Raw genomic sequence first — 19629 nt, 5'->3', positions numbered from 1 at the left:
GAGCACAGCGCCACAGCGCCGCCTGGCGGCCGGGAGGACCCGCCCCGCCCGCCTCTCGCCCCACTTAAGTTTCAAAAAGTACTCCTAAAACTTCCAAGATGTGGGGATGGCGTCAGGGATGACAACTCTCCGCTGCTTGAATATTCGCTTTTATTCAAACGCCAGAGGTGAAGTACAAACTGTAGTTACACGGCATTTTTGTTTCCTTAAAAACAGTTCTTGGTTACAGAATTCCAAACAACTTTCAAAACTAAGTTGTTGAACAGTTTCACGTAAAATGTCGTGGTTTTTTCTATCTGTTTAAAAAAGGATTTGAATTAAAGGATTCAGAATTAAAAGCTGTTACATTTTTTCACTCTACAAAAAGGAAAGTGAGGATGCAGTTACAGATAGTCCACTACAGATTCCCAGTTCAAGGGGACCAAGCTTCTAGAAACATCCTCAACACCAAACGCAGCTTTCTCTGAATCATTAGTGGGTCATTTAACCTGAAAAAATCTGAAATCTCACGGGAAGTATCTGTTGCACCTGGCTACAACTGCATGTCACACTGCTGCTAGGGAAGAACACAAGTATTACATAAAATTTACATGACAAAAATTAATGACAAAAATAGGGTCAATAGATTTTCAGTATGCTTTCCTGTCCTAAAACATCCAATAGACTGAAAAGAAGGATGAAAGTTTTATTTAAATTGTGTGAATTAAAGTTTTAGGGAAACTCAAGTCCACATTTTCACTGAAGGACAAAACAAAGTTGTAAGCGACAATTTTAATTCCTGAAACAAATCAAAACCATACAGGTCCTTTAGTGTTTTTACAAAGACTTTTGTAAAGGATTGAATTAATTTGGTGGAGAACAGAAGAGGGAAGATTGCTTGCTGTGAGACTAAAAATCAAAGACAAACCCACAAGATGCAATACTAGCATTTGAGAATATAACTTAAAAAGCACTGTCATGTGAACAATCACTACTGATTACAGCAAAAATATTATACATTTACTTATTTCATCTCTTAACATTTTAAGATAGGTTGGGCAAATACCTGGCACCAAAAAATTGATGCATGATAGTTCCAATATGTTAAACAAAATGTACTATATTAGAACATTAATATTTAAAAATTTATGGTGACTTCTCATCGAAATTCAAATGGTTTTACCGCTTCCTAGGAATCTTGTTTACCCCTCTGGAAAACTAGCAAATAACTGATTTCACCTTCTTTCACAGTATCGAAGGTGACTACTGCTCCCAATGGAGATGTGAAGGGTATTATTCAATATTCAAATTACTGTAACAAACCAGTGTCGCATTTTAGCAGAATCTCCCAGCAGTATCATAAAGTGTGTCCCAGTTTTTCCAAAAGGGCTTCCTCCCCCACCAATGTAACAAGTCACTCCAGCACCCGCTGGGTTTCACACACCAGCAGGACTCTAACATTGACCTGAACATAAACCCCCTGTGAGCCGTACCAGGAGCTAAGATAGTTTACTCACCCTCTACTAAATATTAATTTTGATTTCCCATTTGTAGAGTAACATTATTGTTAAATCTAACTATTGGCAGCACCCGCACTGCTGGTTTAGTTTCTGGCAAGGGCAGTGTGGGTGCTGCTGCATTTGCTATACATTTTAATTGAACAAGTGTAATATACAATTCATATTTGAACATTATGCCATCCCAGTCCACACTCTGTCCATCAAATCAGTGTGATGCTGCAATAAAATACACAGTCTGATTTAGCTAATGAAGTTCCTCATCACGAATCGTATCCGAGACAGATCCGGTGCCTTTAGGATCAGGCTGAAGCCAGAGGCAATCGTAAGGAAAGAACCGAGTGAGCTTTTTGCGGGTGGAAGTTCTGACAGCGTTTAATGGTTTGCAGCATCTGCCTGTCGAGGCCAGCCTTCCTCCTCCACTCCAGAGTCATACTCCTCTTCTGACGAATCCTTAGTGGGAGCCCTAGGATTGAAAGGAATGATCAGATACCTTGGAAATCGGGGAAAAAAAAAAAACAAGAGACTTTCCATAGCTTCTGACAAACATGTCACTTGCACAGTGCCCCATGGCAAAAGTTCTGACTTTCTGATCTGGAAATGCTGCTGTGCACATTTGCAGTGCCACCAGCACACAGTCTCATTAATTGAATTCAATTAACCTTCTGATTTTCAGTAAGTTGTTTGATTTAATCAATAAATTTGGTAGTTCTAGTGCTATACAAAATCACTTAAAGCAACCATCAGTGTAGTACTTTCCATTCCCTCCACCCATACCAGGCTGAGCCAAGCTTCAGGACAGACAAAGTGCTGTAAATGTACCTTAGTGGAGAAAGCCACTCAAACAACATTGTCAGTGGTAGAAACCAAGACACAGTAAATTTCAGACCTGAACTTTTTTAACCAGTTTTCACCTGACCCATTCCCTCTCATCTCCATCCTTCATTCACTAAAATCCTTGGTTTTTTTTTTTTTAATCCAGATTTGTGCAGTGCTTTCAACATTCCACATCGTTACCATAATCTTTACAACATCAAAATGATTGTTTTAACTAGAGTTCAGCAAATCAATAGATGTGCCTTTCTGTCTCTCCACTGCTGCAAGGGTAATGCAGAAAACTCTAGCAGCCCAGAGCTTGTATCAAAAACCCCACATCAGAGGTAAAAAGTAGGAGGAAAGAAACAGTTTCATTTCAGAAATTTCAGTACGGTCACAACTGAATTTCAAATTTTTCCTGTTAACTTAAAATTTACTTCTCTTTCTACGGGTATACATACACAAAAGTAACTTCACATATGTTTATTTTTAAATTTCTATTTAAAAACTGAAGTAATACAATTCCAAAGTCTCTAGGACAGAATAGGCACTAATTCAGCTGTGTACAATATACAAAGCATTGAATCTTTTTTAGGTTGTGTGCATGGATTTGTGTTTACTCCATCAGAATACCTGTCTAGTTGTATTACTGGTCTGTTCTGCTACTTCTGTTACGGTTTTACCTAATGTATCCTGGCTCTTTTTTGCCTTCTACAACATCTTTGTCAACTTCCACACATACGATGTCAGAATTGGGTACTTCAAACATGGGCTCCAACAGCAGCTTTTCCTACAAGAAAATAGAGGGGAAAATATTTCTGTATGCCCTCTTCTACAAGAGGGCAAGTAATTTTCAGAGCTAGAGAGTCTTCTTGAAAGAACTCTTGAATACTCACAACTTTAGAAAGACTTACTGTATCCATGTAAGTACCAGAACTAAGTGTGGTTTTGACAGGGAATGGTCATGATTAGGTCCATACACACATCCAGGAAGGTTCATTTACTGTTTATAAGACTTAATTTACTCACCATTATAGATCGAAGACCTCTGGCACCAGTTTTTCTGTCCAGGGCCAGTCTGGCTATAGCCTTCAATGCATCTTCAGTTACATTTAATTCACACTACACGGAGAAAAATGGGAAGTTCAGTTAATTATTTCATTTATGACTGTGTTGAGTACAAGCATTACTGAAAACAACATGTATTTATAAACAAGAATACCAGAGAGTCATCAAATAAAAAGTCAAACCTTATCCATGCTGAATAGTGCCTGGTACTGAGGAACCACAGCATTCCGTGGCTCTGTAAGAATCCGTACAAGGGTTTTCTCATCCAGGCTGTGCAGAGGAACCACAACAGGCAAACGTCCCACAAATTCGGGAATCATGCCAAACTCTATGAGATCCCTGGCTTCCACGTGGCGCAACAAGCGATCCTTCTCCTCAATATCTTCCTGTGGGTCAGACTCTCCACTTATATTGGCAAGATCAGCTGCTGCTGCAGCCCTTCTGCCTTTCCCCATGTTAGATGGTGTCCCAAATCCTAGGTACTGGAAGATAAACATGTTCTGCTTACAGAACTGCAATAACTGAGCTTTCTTTATGTAAATAAATCAGTTTCCACGAGTACTAAATAATCTGCAGTGACTGCTACGTCATTACATACTAATTCAAGCTCAAGAAACTACTTAGCGTAAAATTAGACCTCTAGCACACAATCAGTTTCTTATAAAATTGAATTCCCTCAGTGAAGGATTAATACATCAGTACAAGAGCAATTTTTTCTTAAAATAAAGAAGGTTATCAACATATTCTGGCCGGTTTACAAGTACCAGTGACACTTCGTAAGCAGCAAATGCAGGCAAGTTTGCTTACATGGGAAGCTACACAAATTAACATGAACAGTAACTTGAATTTCAGTCACTCCTTTAGTGTAGAAACAGGGAGCACATTCTGTCAGAACGCTGCAGCAAGAACCCTGTCCCAGACATTAATCTACAAAACAGTGAACTGCATGACCAGGTATTTCAAGATGAAGATGGCCTTTAGAACCACTTGCTGAAATAAAGAAATTTAGTGTGTTTACAAATATGTCAAGACAAATATGTCAAAGTCAGTATTGCAAACAGTAATTAAGATGATGATTTTTCCAGCTCAGATACAGCCTGATGCACTCACTTTTTCATTTTTTCTCCTGCTGATAATTCTGTCAAGACCATTAAAAGCACCAGAAGCTACAAACAGGATGTTTGTTGTGTCAACCTGCACCGTTTCTCCACGTAGTTTCCGAGAATTCTTTTCTGGAACGTTTACTATTGTGCCTTCAAGTAATTTTAACAAGCCCTAAGAAGGAAAGAAGAAATAAGCAATAAAAAATTAACACTGTGTAGCATCATATAAGAGGGCACACCATGCTACGGTCATTTTCACAGATGCATTTTTTGCTCCCTTATGCCTTTATAGTAAGTGTCCAGAAAAGTCAGTTTTCCCTATGAGACAATCCCCCTAAGGACAAAAATGTTCCTTTAATGTGGCTCCCATGCACATTATGCATGTAATGATTAGCTGCTTTTAACAGTTTTGTTTAAGTGGGAAATGTTATCTGTTCTTGCCTGCATTATGAACTGGCTGTCTGAATGCTGAGAAGACATTTTTCAATTAAAACATTTCCACGAGGAAGTCTCAATTTGCTTTTGAGATGATGTTTTTAAAATTAAGAAATTCAAGAGGAAAGATGTGTCTTTTGAAGGTGAACAATTAAGAAACTGAAGAACTATGACTCCATAAATTCCCATGCTGTTTGACATGACAGGATCATACATCCTGTTTACTTAGGAAGTAAAATCACTCCATGGAAGTATTTACCTGTTGAACACCTTCTCCCCCAACGTCCCGTAACTGATGAATACCAGGAACACTGCCAATCTTATCTACCTCATCCAGAAAAACGATTCCTGCAGTTACAGAAAATGGGTTTAAAGACGACCCTACTTTTAAAGAGAAGCAAGAATTTACAGGAAATAATAACATTTGAGAGAGCAGCAGTCTGTTCTACTTCCGGATTGCAAAAATATGCAATTTTGTCCAATTATGGACAAAAACAAAACTACAAGAGCTCTACACTACACTTTGAGCTCTTTTCAGGTTTATTCTGTCTGATTTAAACTTTGAGTACACGCAGCAGGAACACCAATTTCAGGAATACTGGTGGTCTCAAAAGCTCAGAGCAGTTAGGCAAAATTAACACAGTCTCTGAAACACACATTAGAAGTTTACCTTGCTGAGCTTTTTCTACATTGTAGTTGGCATCTTGCAGGAGTTTTGCGATGACAGATTCGATGTCTTCCCCAACATAGCCAGCTTGAGTCAAGGTGGTACAATCGCAGATAGCAAAAGGTACATCTAGGCATTTAGCCAGAGTCTGAGCCAGCAAGGTTTTACCTGATAAAGCAAAAGCTGCATGTTAGAACTGCCACACGTTTCTCTTCGAGCACACAAATCCAAGTATTTGGACAGGGACTTTTAACAAGGATGTATAGTAACACGACAAAGGGGAATGGCTTAAAATTGAAAGAAGGCGGGTTTAGATGAGATATCGGGAAGAAATCCCTTCCTGTGAAGGTGGGGGAGGCCCTGGCACAGGCTGCCCAGAGAAGCTGTGGCTGCCCCATTCCTGGAAGTGTTCACGGCCAGGTTGGTCAGGGCTTGGAGCAACCTGGGACAGGGGAAGGTATCCCTGCCCATGGCAGGGGTGGAATGAGGGGAGCTTTAAGGTACCCTCCAACCCAAACCATTCTAGGATTTACCACAGGATCATTGTTACTCTTATTAGACATTCTGAATCATGCCAGCATCTTAATATAGGAACATTTTACAAAGGAGATAGCTTTCATAAGCAGTGGTTTTTACATTGGCAGGCTGTATTTCTGGTTTTAGTTTAATAATACACATTTAAGGCAGCTTGAAATGCATACAGTATCACAAATAAAATATCACACAATATAAAAACCATAATACATGTACTTGCAGAGTTTAAAGATTAAATAAATCAGTAGTCCTTTGCAGACACTCAGGGTGCAGTGCAAAGTCCAATTGCTCCTGCTTTGAAGTTGGGAAGAAACAGAATTAAAATATTGTTTAGTGAATGTTCTCCCAAAAAGTCTGCAAAATGCCATCACTTCAGCACAAACATTCCCAAGTCTTATGAACATACAAAATAATCTCTCTTTCCAACTCCCTGCAACTAATCTGTCCCAGAGGTGAAACAGCACTGTCTTAACTGCAGCATCTCAGCTTGCCACCTAAGCAGAGAAACTATAAATGCCTTTTATTTCAGCTTAGTCAAAGTGGCATCTTTTATTCAGTCAGTAAATACAGGCATTAAAAATAGAAAAAAAAAAACCACACAACTACAGCTTGCTCCTTTTTAAGGTCACTAGCTCAGCATGTTAACATGTCACGAAAGCACTGAAATCCAAGTTTGAAACTCACATTTAGGTTTTTTATAAACCAAGCTGAATAATCACAGAAGAGAGAAATCACTAATTAACAACAAATTCCATGGAAAAATAGGATGCCTATAAAAACATGCAGCTGTATACCTGATCCAGTTGGTCCAAGCAGCAAAATATTACTTTTTTCAAGTTTAATGTCATCATTGGGTGAATCTAGTACTTCTCCTCCCCGTTTCTCCTGAGGTATCTGCTGGTTCATTTGTTGCTGCATTGATGCTCCCAAAGCATTACCATGTGGACTGATTCCAGCAATCTGCAGGAGTTCTGAAGAGAACAATAACAGTACTGTTTGAGTACCAACAAGGTCTGTCACTACCTTAAACACACAATAACAGCTTGGTTCTTTTGCAAATCTAGAATTCTACCTGTACAGAAGCTTACAGAGAGGACTGCAACAGAAATACAGCACAATTATTACACATACGGGAGTTCCAACCATGCTTTTGCACAGGCATATAGGAAAAGAATTTCCAAAGGCACAGTGGATTACCTAAAAACATTCCTCTGCATTAAAAGCAAGAGAAATTTTCAGTCCTTACAAATGTACTCATTTTAACTGTAATTTCTCATATATTTTTTCACATATGAGAAGAAATAAACCCAAGCTGTTGATTATCATGATGAAAAAGTACAAGAACTGGACTTCACCCAGCATTTCAAACAAGCAGTCACTAAAGACTGTTCTGCATATCATAAGAGTAGGTATTGCAGAGGAGGACATGAGGAGAGGGTTCACTTACTTGTAAATCTGTACTCATCCTCCCGTCTTCTGATTTCTAATTCTAAGAGAGAGGATGAAAACAGTAATAAAAATGTAAGTTTATAAAAGCTTATAGATTCTCCACCTCTTGCCCTCTTCTGAATACATCTTATTGCTGTCTATGAATGTATTTCTAACAAGAAATCCCCACCAGAGCTATTTTTTATTACTGTCAAAATTAACCCAAAACCCAACCTGCATGATTTTAAAACGCCAGCAAGCTTTCTACTTCTTAAAACATTAACAATCTATTACCTCTGATTAGATTTTCACTTTAGAACCAATTATAGAAGGAAAAAAGTACAATAACAATTTTGGTTTGAAAAGGCTTCCTTAAACTCTCCCTGAGTGTTACAATGTAAGACTTTGTTATAGGACAGAACTCTGAAATATGTAAACCTTCACTGCCAGTCTCTCTGGGTATGGACCATGTTATCTCCCTGGGGAGGGTCAGAACTTCCTAGTGCCAGGTACACAACTGCTCTCTTACCATTACCAGAACAGTGCTACTAATGTTCCCTCCTCAGTTAAAAGACTTAAAATTCAAAAAGCAAAGAAGATTTCTGTTTGCTTAACATGGTAACTTCTGCAAGACAGAACAAAACACCTTAAAAAAAACCCACCCAAGGTACGCTTTTGAGTCAGAGATGGTAACTTAATCCTGCTTCTAAAAATAAATTAGATCAACATAGCTACACACTTGCTCAGCAGCAAAAGTACTGCCAAGAGTAACTCCATCTACACCTGCTAGATATGGAACAATACTGTGGTGACCAGCAGATGCTGCCAGCAGAAGCAAGGGAAGTTAGAAGTCTAAGTACTCATCAATTTACCTATGCAAAATATCACCTTCCTGATCTGCATTGTTGCTTGCAGATTAAGCAGCAGATTTACTGTTAAGCAGTAAATGAGATTAGAAAGAAAAATTTAGGAGGCTCACTTTAGAAAGTTAAAGGAGAACACCCCATAATATGTATCAGTAAAAAAGGCTAAACATATGGTAAGCACCATAAACCTTCTGATTGCCATTTAAATAAATCACAGAAGTTCACAATGAAAGTTATATTTAGTAGAAATTCTTTTACATCATTTCAGTTATAGAACATCTAGTGTCAGGGTAAAACCTTCCTTGGATTTCTTAAGTTAGGGCCCTGAAATGGTGATTTATTTGACCAGAAAAATACCAAATATCATACAAACCTCTTGGTGTTAAAGAAGTCTGTTTCTCAACTTCTGCTTGCTGTCTCAGGTTAGATGGGATATTATTGTAGATTCTCTTGTAATGATTATACACAGCAACTGAAAGCACCTTCTTGGCAAAACACTGACCAACAACGTATTTGTCGAGGTAGTTGTAAATCTGAAAAATAGCTTAATTTTAGTAACACTTCTAAAGCACCTTGCAGCAGAAAAGGAAAAATAGTATATTGTGCCAAAGATGGACTTTGGTCTAAATAGTTACAGACCTGAGAAACAGAAACCAACATCTAAAATACAAAACATATTCCTTTTGATAAATTTACTTTAAAAACACAGTGCTCACACACTCATATTGTGCCTGTCAGTTCTGCCCCACTAATACATAAACCAGTTGCCCTTTTCATCCAAATTTTTAAGAGGAACAGAAATTTTAAGAACACTTAGTTTCTTAAAAGAGGCCTATCAGAGCCATGTGCAGGTTCAGAAATCATTACAGTCCACCAGGAACTGAGAAACATAAAAGGCTTCCTCACTATTCTCTACAAGGAAACCAAATGACTTCAGAAGGATCATGGCCACAAGTTAATCAGCTACAGCTCTCACCCAAAACCACAGCAAATAAAAGGCCCTGCAGCTACAGAAAGAAGCTGCTAAAATAAGGATACAGAATGCAAGGCCATAGTGAGAAAGAATAGGTAATATGGTTGGTGAGGGATGAGGTCAGCCTCAAGGTCAAAGGAGAAAATGAAGTCACAAGACAAAGACAGAGGAAAACAAGCTCAAATACCTTTATTGGATCTACTTGCTCCATTTATCAGTGCTCTGCTGGGTCACATAGCTCACAAAGTTTAATCTTGAGCTAATCATCTTTATTGTTTGTTGCTCTGTCCCAGGAGCCCATTACACACCTGATGCAGATTAAGGGAAGCATTTCACCATGCTGCAACACAAGGGGACACTGGGTGGAATTAAAAACATACCTTTTTCGGTGGAGGTGGTGGCTTCTGCTGGAATGCCAATTTCACAGCTTCTGCTGCTGACTCGGGCTCTTTAATGATGCTCTTTTTTGTGTCTGCCTCTGACAGGACAACAAAAAAGTGGTGACACTTTTCACACTTCACAAAACGGGTGGAAGCTGCAGAAAAAGTCAAACAAAACAGTAAGAGGAATTGCTTCTGCCCGAGTTTATCACACAGGACAAGCACTGTAAGACAGCACAACCACTCTGTGTTTACACAACACTTCTCCCTCACTTACCTTAGAACATTTAAAAGCAATTATTGGACTATGAAATTTAACACAGAGGGAACACAGTTTGCCCCAAAGAAATACAATTCTGGGCAGCAACCAGACATTGGATTAAATACAAAACTTTTTGATACTTATCCAGTAGCGCCACACTTAGGAGAGGAAACTTTTGCACTTCTGAGAGAGACAAAATTAATGAAGGTTTTAGCTATGCAGGAAATGCTCCTAACTCAAACTAACAGTTTAAGTGCAGGGAAGCAATCTAGAACATCAAAGACAGCATTACAGGAGGGCTCTGGCAGCTCCTGCTCTCTGCATCCCACTGGCTTTGGAACACTGTGGATCAGGCCCGGTCACCTAAGCCCAGGACGCCAAGCACAGTGGGGTCACCCAAAGGGCTCATCCCAACAAGAGGCAGCTGTGGTATGCAACAGATCATGAGGACTTTGATGTTTTGCAAGATCTTCTGCTTGTTTATTTTACTGTTAAGACTAGAACAAATTTCTTTCAAATACCAAAAGCTAAACCCTCCTACCGCTGGCCTTGTGAACTATGTCTCAAGAAATGTGCAAAGGTTGGTTTCATAAGCCTGAAAATGAGAACCTTCATTGCTTTTCCTTCGGCAAAGCAAACTTGAAATAATAAAAACAGACAGTAGAGAAGAATAATAAAAGTAATTCAGAATAGATCCTTTCTAGCCATACTACTATGCTATTAAATGCAAATCACAAGCAATAGGATAGATTTAAAGGAAATATACTAGTAAATGTACTTAATTAAAAGTAAAGTAAATGTAGAAAAACAACCCCATGAAAAACTCCAATATCAGAATTTCTGAAATCATAAAAAGTTTTTAGAAAATGGCTTGAACACTGTAGCACGATCTGACTGTAACAACACCCTCTAGCAATAAACAAGCTGCTTATTTATAACTTGTTGTCTCCCATAGGACTGGCATCAGTAAACGAGGAGTGGGTGGGGTTTTTCTTACCATTAATCCCACTTTACACCTGGATAACCAAGACCAACAGATCACTTTAAGAATATAGTAACTAATACTGTGACCAACACAGCTTTATTAACTTTACTTGAAAGAAATTTTGTGCAACAGCCTGAAAACTCTCCTAGCAACCTTCCAAATTACTGTTATCTCCCTGATGGGAATGTGATGGAGATCCACTTGCACGAACCCATTCCTGTTACGTAACTATTATTTAGCAACAATATTGTCAGGGAAAAAAACAACCCAGCCTTTCTCCCAGGGCTCACTCAAAACACCTCTGATATCCGTGATGACTACAGTGCCACGAGGCTGTTCTCCTTCCTTATACAACACTTATTTAGGATAGAAGAGCCATGAGAATGGTTGTTCCCTTTATAGATCCACATGAATGATTAAAAACCCCCAGAAAATAAGGAATGGGTTTTAAGAGTACTATAGGGCATTTTTAAAACATCACTAAAAAAAAATGAGTACACTATTGAGTTGCAGGCAACTTTGCTAATCCTAAATACTGGCATGTTTTCATATGTTCTTTTAGCAAACACATAAAAGCACAGCAAAGAACACCCATGTCAAATTACCCCCCGTCATTAAGATGTCTGCAAATATTTACAGTGCGCCAAAATGCAAGTCAAGTGTTGTTTTTAATCATACAACATTGCCACAGAGGCTGCATTAGCAAAGGGATTTCTAAAGTCTGTGTGAGTTGACCTCGCCAAAAAGAAATGCCAGGTTTTTTACAAAACATACAGGAAACAAAAACAACCAGAGGATTAAACTTCAAAAGACTTGTAGGGTTGAGATAATGGGCTACTATCAAACTGCTTTAAGGTAAAAAAAAAAACTCCCAACCAAACCAGGAAAAAGAAAGCAAGGAAACTTCCACATATGTACAGTAGCAGGGAAGTCTTGCTCTGGAGGATGGAGTAACCCAATGACATCAGGTGGAGACAGTAAAAGGAGCAACCAGATAAGGCTTCTTACGTCAATCAGCTTTACAGCTGTTGGATTTCACTCCACATCTGAGGATCAAGTCTTATTCCACTGATCACAAACTCTCCTTACAAACTTTCACAACCCAAAACAATACAGGAACTGCTGAGAAAGGAGGTCAAAGCAAAATGACTTTTTGTTTGCCTCATGCTTTCCCTTCATTGTTAATTACTGGAAAACCACTGCCAAGCAAATCTTTCTGCAAGATTTGCAGACACAGAGTGAAGCTCCATCAAAAACAAACTCCACTGGAAAACCAGCCAGTCACACTATCACTCAATGGCAATTAATTTTCTAATGAATGTGGCTTTTATTCAGTATTGTGTTTCCCTACTTCTCTCAAAATGACTGAAAACCTAATATTTAAACTGAAACAAATACTAATTGCATGTTTTCCTTTGGTTTTAGTTATTTATTTAAGGCTCTGCAGGTTGGCAATTCAAACCAGAACTGTGCAAATTTATCATTTTTCCTGACTAAGCAACAACAAAGGCTTATCCAAAAAAATCAACTTACAATAGGCTTAATACAACTTGCAACCCATTCATTTTGAGCAGAATGGGACAGATTTCTTTTCCTTAGTTTTTGTTTTCTTTTTTCAAATAATCTTTAAGATAATTAGAACTTCTGTTTTCCAGCTGCTTTATACAGTGTGGTTGGGAAGCAGTGTGCTCAAATTTACAGACTAAACCAGAATAACACAGGTCCAGAGGAAACTTCGCCAGAACTCACAGGAGCTTCGGAAAAATGTGGGTTTCCAGTCACAAGCTGTTTACAGAACCTGTGTTAATTCCCACGCTCAACTCAAGTGGATTCACTACTTGTGAATTTTAGATTGCATGTATCAAGATATGTTCTCCCATAGTGTTGGCATGAATAAATCCTGTTCCCAAGGAAGTTTCCAAGCATGTTTAAGTGTTCCCAGCAACACTGACAAAATACTAAATCACATCTCTGCTTTCAGGGATCATTCTGGGACAATGCTTGAATGGTATTTCCAGATAAAAGCACAAACTGCAGTACCAAGGCAAACACCAGTGAAGTGAGAGTTTCAAAAACATCTCTGCCTACTCGTGAATCATAAGAAGGTAAATAAACTTAAAAATCCTTCCACTGTTTCCAACCACACCTAGTCCAGGGAGAGACCACACTGAACACCAGACAGGATCATATTTCCAGTTCCAGAAACTAGTGCCAGGTTTTGCAGAATACCTTGTTGCCTATAGTTTCAAACAAACCAGAAAAACAACCTTATTTCTAGGGGGAAAAAAGTAACTGAGGACTGATCCTTTTATCTAACATAAAGAAATATATTGTTATTATTATAGAACTGTCTTGTAATTCATAACACTTGATCATTTAAAATCCTATTTTATATGAGTAGCAGCAAATAACAGCACATCCACTCATTATTTTTGCCAGCTGTGATATTAACAACTGCTGACCTTGTCTTAAGCCTCTTAGTGCACAAGTCTGATCATGACTTGATACTTCCTCCTTAAGCTCCACCAACAATGGGTATTTGCTTTCTGACAACTGTTTTCTAAGCTAGTCTCATTAGTGCTGAAATGAGGTATGAAATGTCTTCAGGTCAGATAGAACCTAAAGGATAACTGGCCTTAATTGGGATTACACTTCCAAAAAAAAAAAAAAAGAAAAAAAAAGTAGCAATTGCTGCTGGAGAACAGGCATTCTGGGTTTTCTAGCTGGACTTTCCAGCCTTCTGTTTGGAATGTATTGTAGCTCTGACTTTGCCATAGATGACTGTTCTAGTAAGCCATCTGTCAGATACTAATTCCTCTGCTGGATAAGCACTTTGGTTACAGTAAATGCAGGATTAAACTTTTATTATTTAAGAAAGAAAGGACAGACATTACAAACCTATATAATTAAGCATATATTTATATAATAGACAGATAGAAGTACCAGTAGTTAAAGTGCTATTTTTAATGCATGATATACAATTAATTATTTTTAAAATATTCACAGATGCAATGTGAATTCCACTACCACATTCATACACACCATGGGAACTACTCAGAGACAATACCCACAGAGACAATAAATGGTTACACCAACAAGGCCAAACTAAGCATAACAAAATTTCTGACATCATATAATTAGGAAGGCTAAAACTTCCCTATCAGGACTATGTTAAATGATAAAGTCACTTCTGTGCCTATTAAAGAAAGGGAAGTTTTAATGAAAACTTACACACAAAGGTCTCCACGTGTGTGCACAAGTCCCCACACTTCGGGCAGCGCAGTTGGTTCCCTCCTTTCCCAGAGCTTCCAGAGCTTGACTTTTTACCTCCACCCTCACCAACAGATTTCTGAAAGAGATTTCCAGACAATTAGCCCCAAACAATGGAGCTGGTAAAGTAGGCATTTAGCAGTGTGCTCATGGAATCAAATAATTTGAATTTTGCAATAGCTGAATGACAAAGTAGCTGTTGCCAGGATTTTTTAAAGGCTTTGAAAACTTAGAAGAATGTGACAAACACTTGGAAGTGTACACACATCTGCATTTCCTAGGTCTGCCAGTTTTGGATGCCCACAGAAGAGGTATCCCATACCTGAATTAGAGCTGCTTGACTGGCATTAGAACAGTAACAAGCTGTGTCAAGAATGTTTTAATAGTGTATTTTAATGTTTTAATGCCAGACAAGAAAACAAATGGTATTTAAAGAGTATTTTATTATCTCAACTGCATGGATTCTAAGGGTTTATGAAGCCACAGCTCCTCTCACTTCCTTGACAGGTGTAGCAATCTACTCTAGATGAAGCATCTCAAAGTGCTTGGAAATACTGTATTTTTTACTTGCATCTCTTCTATGCCTTCATACTTGGATTAATAAAAGTTATTATATTTTAGGAAACAGTAAAAATCTCTCTTCCCTTTTTAAAGGCAGTTCCCCATTTTTTAAACCTTTCTTGCCTACTGATTTCTCCTCACAACCCTTCTCAAGAAAAAAAACACTATTAAATTTTTAGGGGTTTTTTTTAAAGTTTAATTGCACCTTCAGAACACACCTGTGTCATCTGGACAGCTCCTCAGGTTCACAACACACCATACTAAGGCAAAGTTATTGCCTGTGAACTCTCAAAATGTTATTTGCTGACTAAAGAGCAGTTTTATTCTCAGGTAATCATTTATCTGAAGAAGCTGTTTATTAACTATAATTATAGAGAATGACTAGGATAAAAATAGACTACAACTGACTAACAAGAGGTGATCGATCTCATGTCCTCGCTGACTTGTCTTACTTAACACAAATCAGTTCTAAACCCAGAGACATTTAAAATGTACTTAGTTTGAAAAAGCCTACTTGGGAGCAGCAGGCTTTTGAAGGAGAATAGCTCTGATTACTACTTTTTCATGAGATCCTGAAACCTATTCTTGATTTATGACATCCAATAAAGTTTTCAAGTGTCCTCTTACACTGAGCAAAAAAATGTATAAAACTGGGAAAAGCACTGTGGGACATTTATAAGGTTTGTCTCCTAATAAATTCACAATACAGTTTATTTTTTCTTCACTGCAGCAATTTGAAGGGTTAGAAATGTCAAGAGTTGGCCAACATTTAAAGATCAACCTAATTTTAAGTTAAAAAAATATAAAAAATTTAAGGAACATTTTACATCAACGACTGAAACCCTGAGTGTGTGGAAATTACCTTGCTTCCATCTCCAGAACCATCCTTGCTTGCACCATCCTTTGAAGCAAAATATGCTGGTGTTTCTGAAAAGTTTCTAAGAGGAATTCGTTTTAGGGAACAAGTTTCAAAAGTCCCAAGTTTTCCTAAAACGGGGATGCGTGTACGACCACAAGTAATACCTAAAAAAAAACCCAAGAAAAAAAAGAAAGGTAAATATTAAAGATACTCCCATTTTGATTCCATTGCCACCAAATCTCAGAAGTTATTTACTTTAAGTGGCCCTTAAAGGTTTTGGCAACAGAATTCAGCTTTGAATATCCACATTTCAGTCATCAAGGTAAATTATCTTCACCACCTTAATGTTCATCTCATTAAAAGCTGCCTGGGTTTTCCAAAAATGACCCCCAAAGTAATTCCAGGTCCTCTGATATCAGACAATTGAGAATCCCATTGTGGCATGAAATAGGGAACATGCCAGTTATGAAACTGATCCTCAGAATGACAAACACAATCAACTTACAGCTCTTATTGTGAAATCATTCAACCCCCAAAATAAGAGAGACCTCTGAAGACTCTCTTTATTATAAAAAAATCACGTGTTTCAGACTCAATAACTGCACGTCTGGATTTGGCTTTCACTTGGGAACTCCACTAAAAATTAGTTTCCAGGAATTTGCAGCACCTCTTGGCAACAAAATCCGTGCTGAGAAGAACTGAGAAGCCATGTCCTATTTGGCACTCACCGCCAGGCCGGCACAGGCAAACTCAGCATAATCTTAACTTTGCTGAAATACCTTATTGCCAACATGAAAAAAGAACCTCATTGAGGAACTAAACAGCCTTTTCCTCCTCTTGCAACATGGGCAGGATTGCATTTCATGGCTGGGTACGATGTGAGCCAGCATATGTTGTGCTTGTGATTTCAACATCAACAACAGCCTGGAATCCATATCTCATCTCTCACATTTAAAGCGGCAAATTTCTCACTTGCTCTCTGGTTTTGATAAGGACTCTGTGCCTTACTGACAGCAGAGCTATACAGCAACAATAGCAATTACAAACTTGCTGGTAATACACAGTTTTATTGTTGTGGGGAGGAGAGAATACTGTGGAAAATCCAAAAACTCTTAAAAAAATAAGAAAAAGTAGAAATGGCAAGAGGAGTGCAGCTTATTTGCTCTGAAAGAGGAAATAACAATAACGAAGAGCTGGAAACTTAGCTGAAAGAGGATACTCAGAAAATTCTCCTTGTTACTATAACAAGAAGGGAGAAAAATAAAGAAGAGGAATCTAAATTTACCAGGAAAACTCCTACAGGCCTCTGCAAAGTCACAATGAAGATGACAGTGTCAAATGAGATTTGAAGCTGGTTTATTAACTTACATGCTGCTTAAAATTCCTGAACCTGAAGATGACTTGCAGCTATTTTTAACATAACTAAAAATTAATCTTTTAAAAATCTCTCACAGCATTGCTTCTGTCTGTAAACGTGAGGGAGGAAGAACAATCAATGAGCTTCCCCATTTTAAATTCCTCTGTTGAGTGCCACTGCAACACATTTTAGATTACACAGGAAAACATCACAGAAAACTTGAAAACACTGGCTGGCTCTCAGAAGCAGTTGTGTCTTTGAATGTGCAGAGAACTCTGATGACTCCGTGTGCCAAGTGCACTTGTCAGTAAAGAACAAGCTTTGGTGAGTGTTCACAATGCAATAGCTGTTCTGAGCAGTCTTGGAGGCTCATTCCTCATAGATGGTTCCTTTACTGAGTTTTGGTTTAGAAGACCCCTTAAATAAAATAATCACCTCACCTCCCTTGAACAAAACCTGAAGTCACACAACTTTCCTTTCAAGACAAGGAGATTTGGCCTGTGGAAAAAGGCTGAAGCACTAACACAAAAGCTCAAACATTTCAGAGTCCTCCTTTTAATTCGGATTGCCCTTATGAGACAGAAAATGCACTGAGAACTGTATGGGATGAACTGTGAAACCTTACACAGCACTGGGTACTGACCTGTGAAAACTAAACCGGAAAAAAAAAGTATTACTGCTACATCAGCTTGTGGCTAAGCATAAAAAGCCTCATGCGCTTATCGTGAGGTCTGAGTGGTGTTTTTTTAACAAAACATCATTGTATAATCACACAATGAAGCAGTAAGAAAGTTATCACTGCTACTTCCTTGCGTCAATAAGCCCAGAGGGAGATTTTTAGGAGAAATCAACATTTCAGTACAATGCCTGGCAGCTGCCACTGAACGATCCAGATACTGATAAATGTTCCAATATGTAACAGCTGGCAGGATTTGTTCACACACACCTGGCAGTGGTGGCTCAGGTGGGTTTTTTTTTTTGGAGCACTAAATTCAAAGGACGTGTTCCTAACGCTGCTGGCAGCAATGGAACCAATCCAGCACGTTTGGATTTGTGCATTAAGAAACAATGGGAAGCTCCTTAACATCATATTAACCTTTAATTGATACTTGATGAAATAAATAGTGACTTCCGGGCCAAGCCTGGGGGATCTTGGAGGCATCTACTGCTCAGGAAAGTGACAGAGAGACTGTGACAAACTGTAACTGTCCCACATAACACTCGATTGACTACATTGATCTGTGCACTCAGAACTCTCTCAAGTTTGCACCACCCAGCCATAGCAAAGGAAGCACCTGGCAGAAGACATAATGTAATAGAAAAAATACACTAAAATAGGATACATTTATTTTTAAACAACTTTCATTGAAGGCTGATGGATAAATAGTTGTATTACTTTATCTGCATTTTAGTCTCATGTGCTCTTTTATATAAGCCTTTTGAATCTTAGTTCTAACCAAAAAACACACAAATTTTAAAAAAAGATAATTCTGAAATAAATTCAAAATAATACTTGCTTTAAAGTTTATTGTTTCAGGGGATTGCATAAAGCCAGACAAGCTGGACTTGAAAGTACAGGTTTGAACTTTTCAGCACAGGTGATCTCTGAGATATAAATGCAAAGGCATCTACAAAGAGTTAACTCACCTCTTAAAGGCAGTAAATGATCTCTGACTCATCGGGCTATTGCTGAGGGTACAGTAATTGCAGATATTGTCACAACTGTGGCAACAGAGGGATTTTCAGCACAATTTGGGGGTGCTCTACCTTTCACTCAAAGCAGCACATGGTTTGTCTGCTCTCAGTACCCTCAAGAACACCGTGAGAAGGACAAAGACAGTAAAAAAGTAACAGCCTCCCACCACTTCAACTTCCAGTGAGTGGTTTGCACAGTCTCGTCCTTCTACCAAGTCGGAAAAAATTAATTTTGCTAACTAAGCCCATCTTTATAAGAAATATTCCAAGTTTAAGCTACAACGAAGGTAAGCTTTTAATCAGTTAACGTAATTAAGCCATTTTAAAGCAAATTAAACACATTTACTCGCACTGCGGAGTAACACACCCTGGCCGACAGCTGCTGAGCATCGCTCCTGTTGAAATGAACTATTCTCGCATTACATTTCCCCGTAACGAGGGCAAATTCTCCGATACTTCACACCACGCAGCACTGCCCTTACCCCCGACACTCGCACCGCGCGGGTGAGCCCAGCAAACGGTTAAAGGCAGGAAAAAAGAGGCAAAGGCCGCCGTGCCCCGCCGCTGTCACAGCGCGATAAGGGCAGCGGCGGGGCCGGGCCCCCCTCAGGGCCGCGGGCCGAAGGGCCTGACCCCGCCGGGCCCGGTGAAGGAAGGCCGGCGGCCCGAGCGCGGTTACCTCTGCGGGCGGAGGGCAGCGTGGAGCCGAAGAGGCGGGCAGCGGCAGCGCAGCTGTGGCAGGCGGACATGGTGCAGCGGCCGCGGGCCCGGCCGGCTCCCCCCGCCGACAAGGCCTCGCTGGCGGCGGTCCGGCCCCGCCCGCCCCGGTAACGCCCCCGTGACGGCACCGCGCGTCACTACGGGACTGCAAATC

The 19629-nt window shown here is 39.2% G+C and overlaps 1 protein-coding gene across 3 annotated transcripts; it reads right to left on the bottom strand.

Moving 5' to 3' along the window:
• Window positions 1-132: 132 nt before the first annotated feature.
• On the bottom strand, window positions 133-19587 carry CLPX (caseinolytic mitochondrial matrix peptidase chaperone subunit X). Of its 3 annotated transcripts, none has more exons than XM_039557749.1 (14): window positions 19435-19587; window positions 15707-15867; window positions 14245-14362; window positions 9767-9921; window positions 8787-8946; window positions 7567-7608; window positions 6914-7090; window positions 5589-5753; window positions 5178-5266; window positions 4491-4655; window positions 3563-3862; window positions 3342-3434; window positions 2996-3102; window positions 133-1962 (listed from the first exon to the last, which is right to left on the bottom strand). In XM_039557749.1, exons 1-14 carry the CDS (start codon window positions 19502-19504, stop codon window positions 1872-1874), a joined length of 1893 nt encoding a protein of 630 aa, XP_039413683.1. In that variant the 5' UTR covers window positions 19505-19587; the 3' UTR covers window positions 133-1871. The 3 variants fall into 3 exon arrangements, with proteins under 3 accessions (XP_039413683.1, XP_039413684.1, XP_039413685.1); XM_039557751.1 differs by having other exon boundaries at window positions 1876-1962; window positions 2946-3102; XM_039557750.1 differs by lacking the exon at window positions 7567-7608 and having other exon boundaries at window positions 1480-1962.
• Between the last annotated feature and the right edge of the window lie 42 nt (window positions 19588-19629).

This window comes from Corvus cornix, chromosome 10 (assembly GCF_000738735.6).
Source record: "Corvus cornix cornix isolate S_Up_H32 chromosome 10, ASM73873v5, whole genome shotgun sequence".
NCBI classification, from domain to species: domain Eukaryota; kingdom Metazoa; phylum Chordata; class Aves; order Passeriformes; family Corvidae; genus Corvus; species Corvus cornix.
This window is presented reverse-complemented; position numbering and strand designations above follow the sequence as displayed.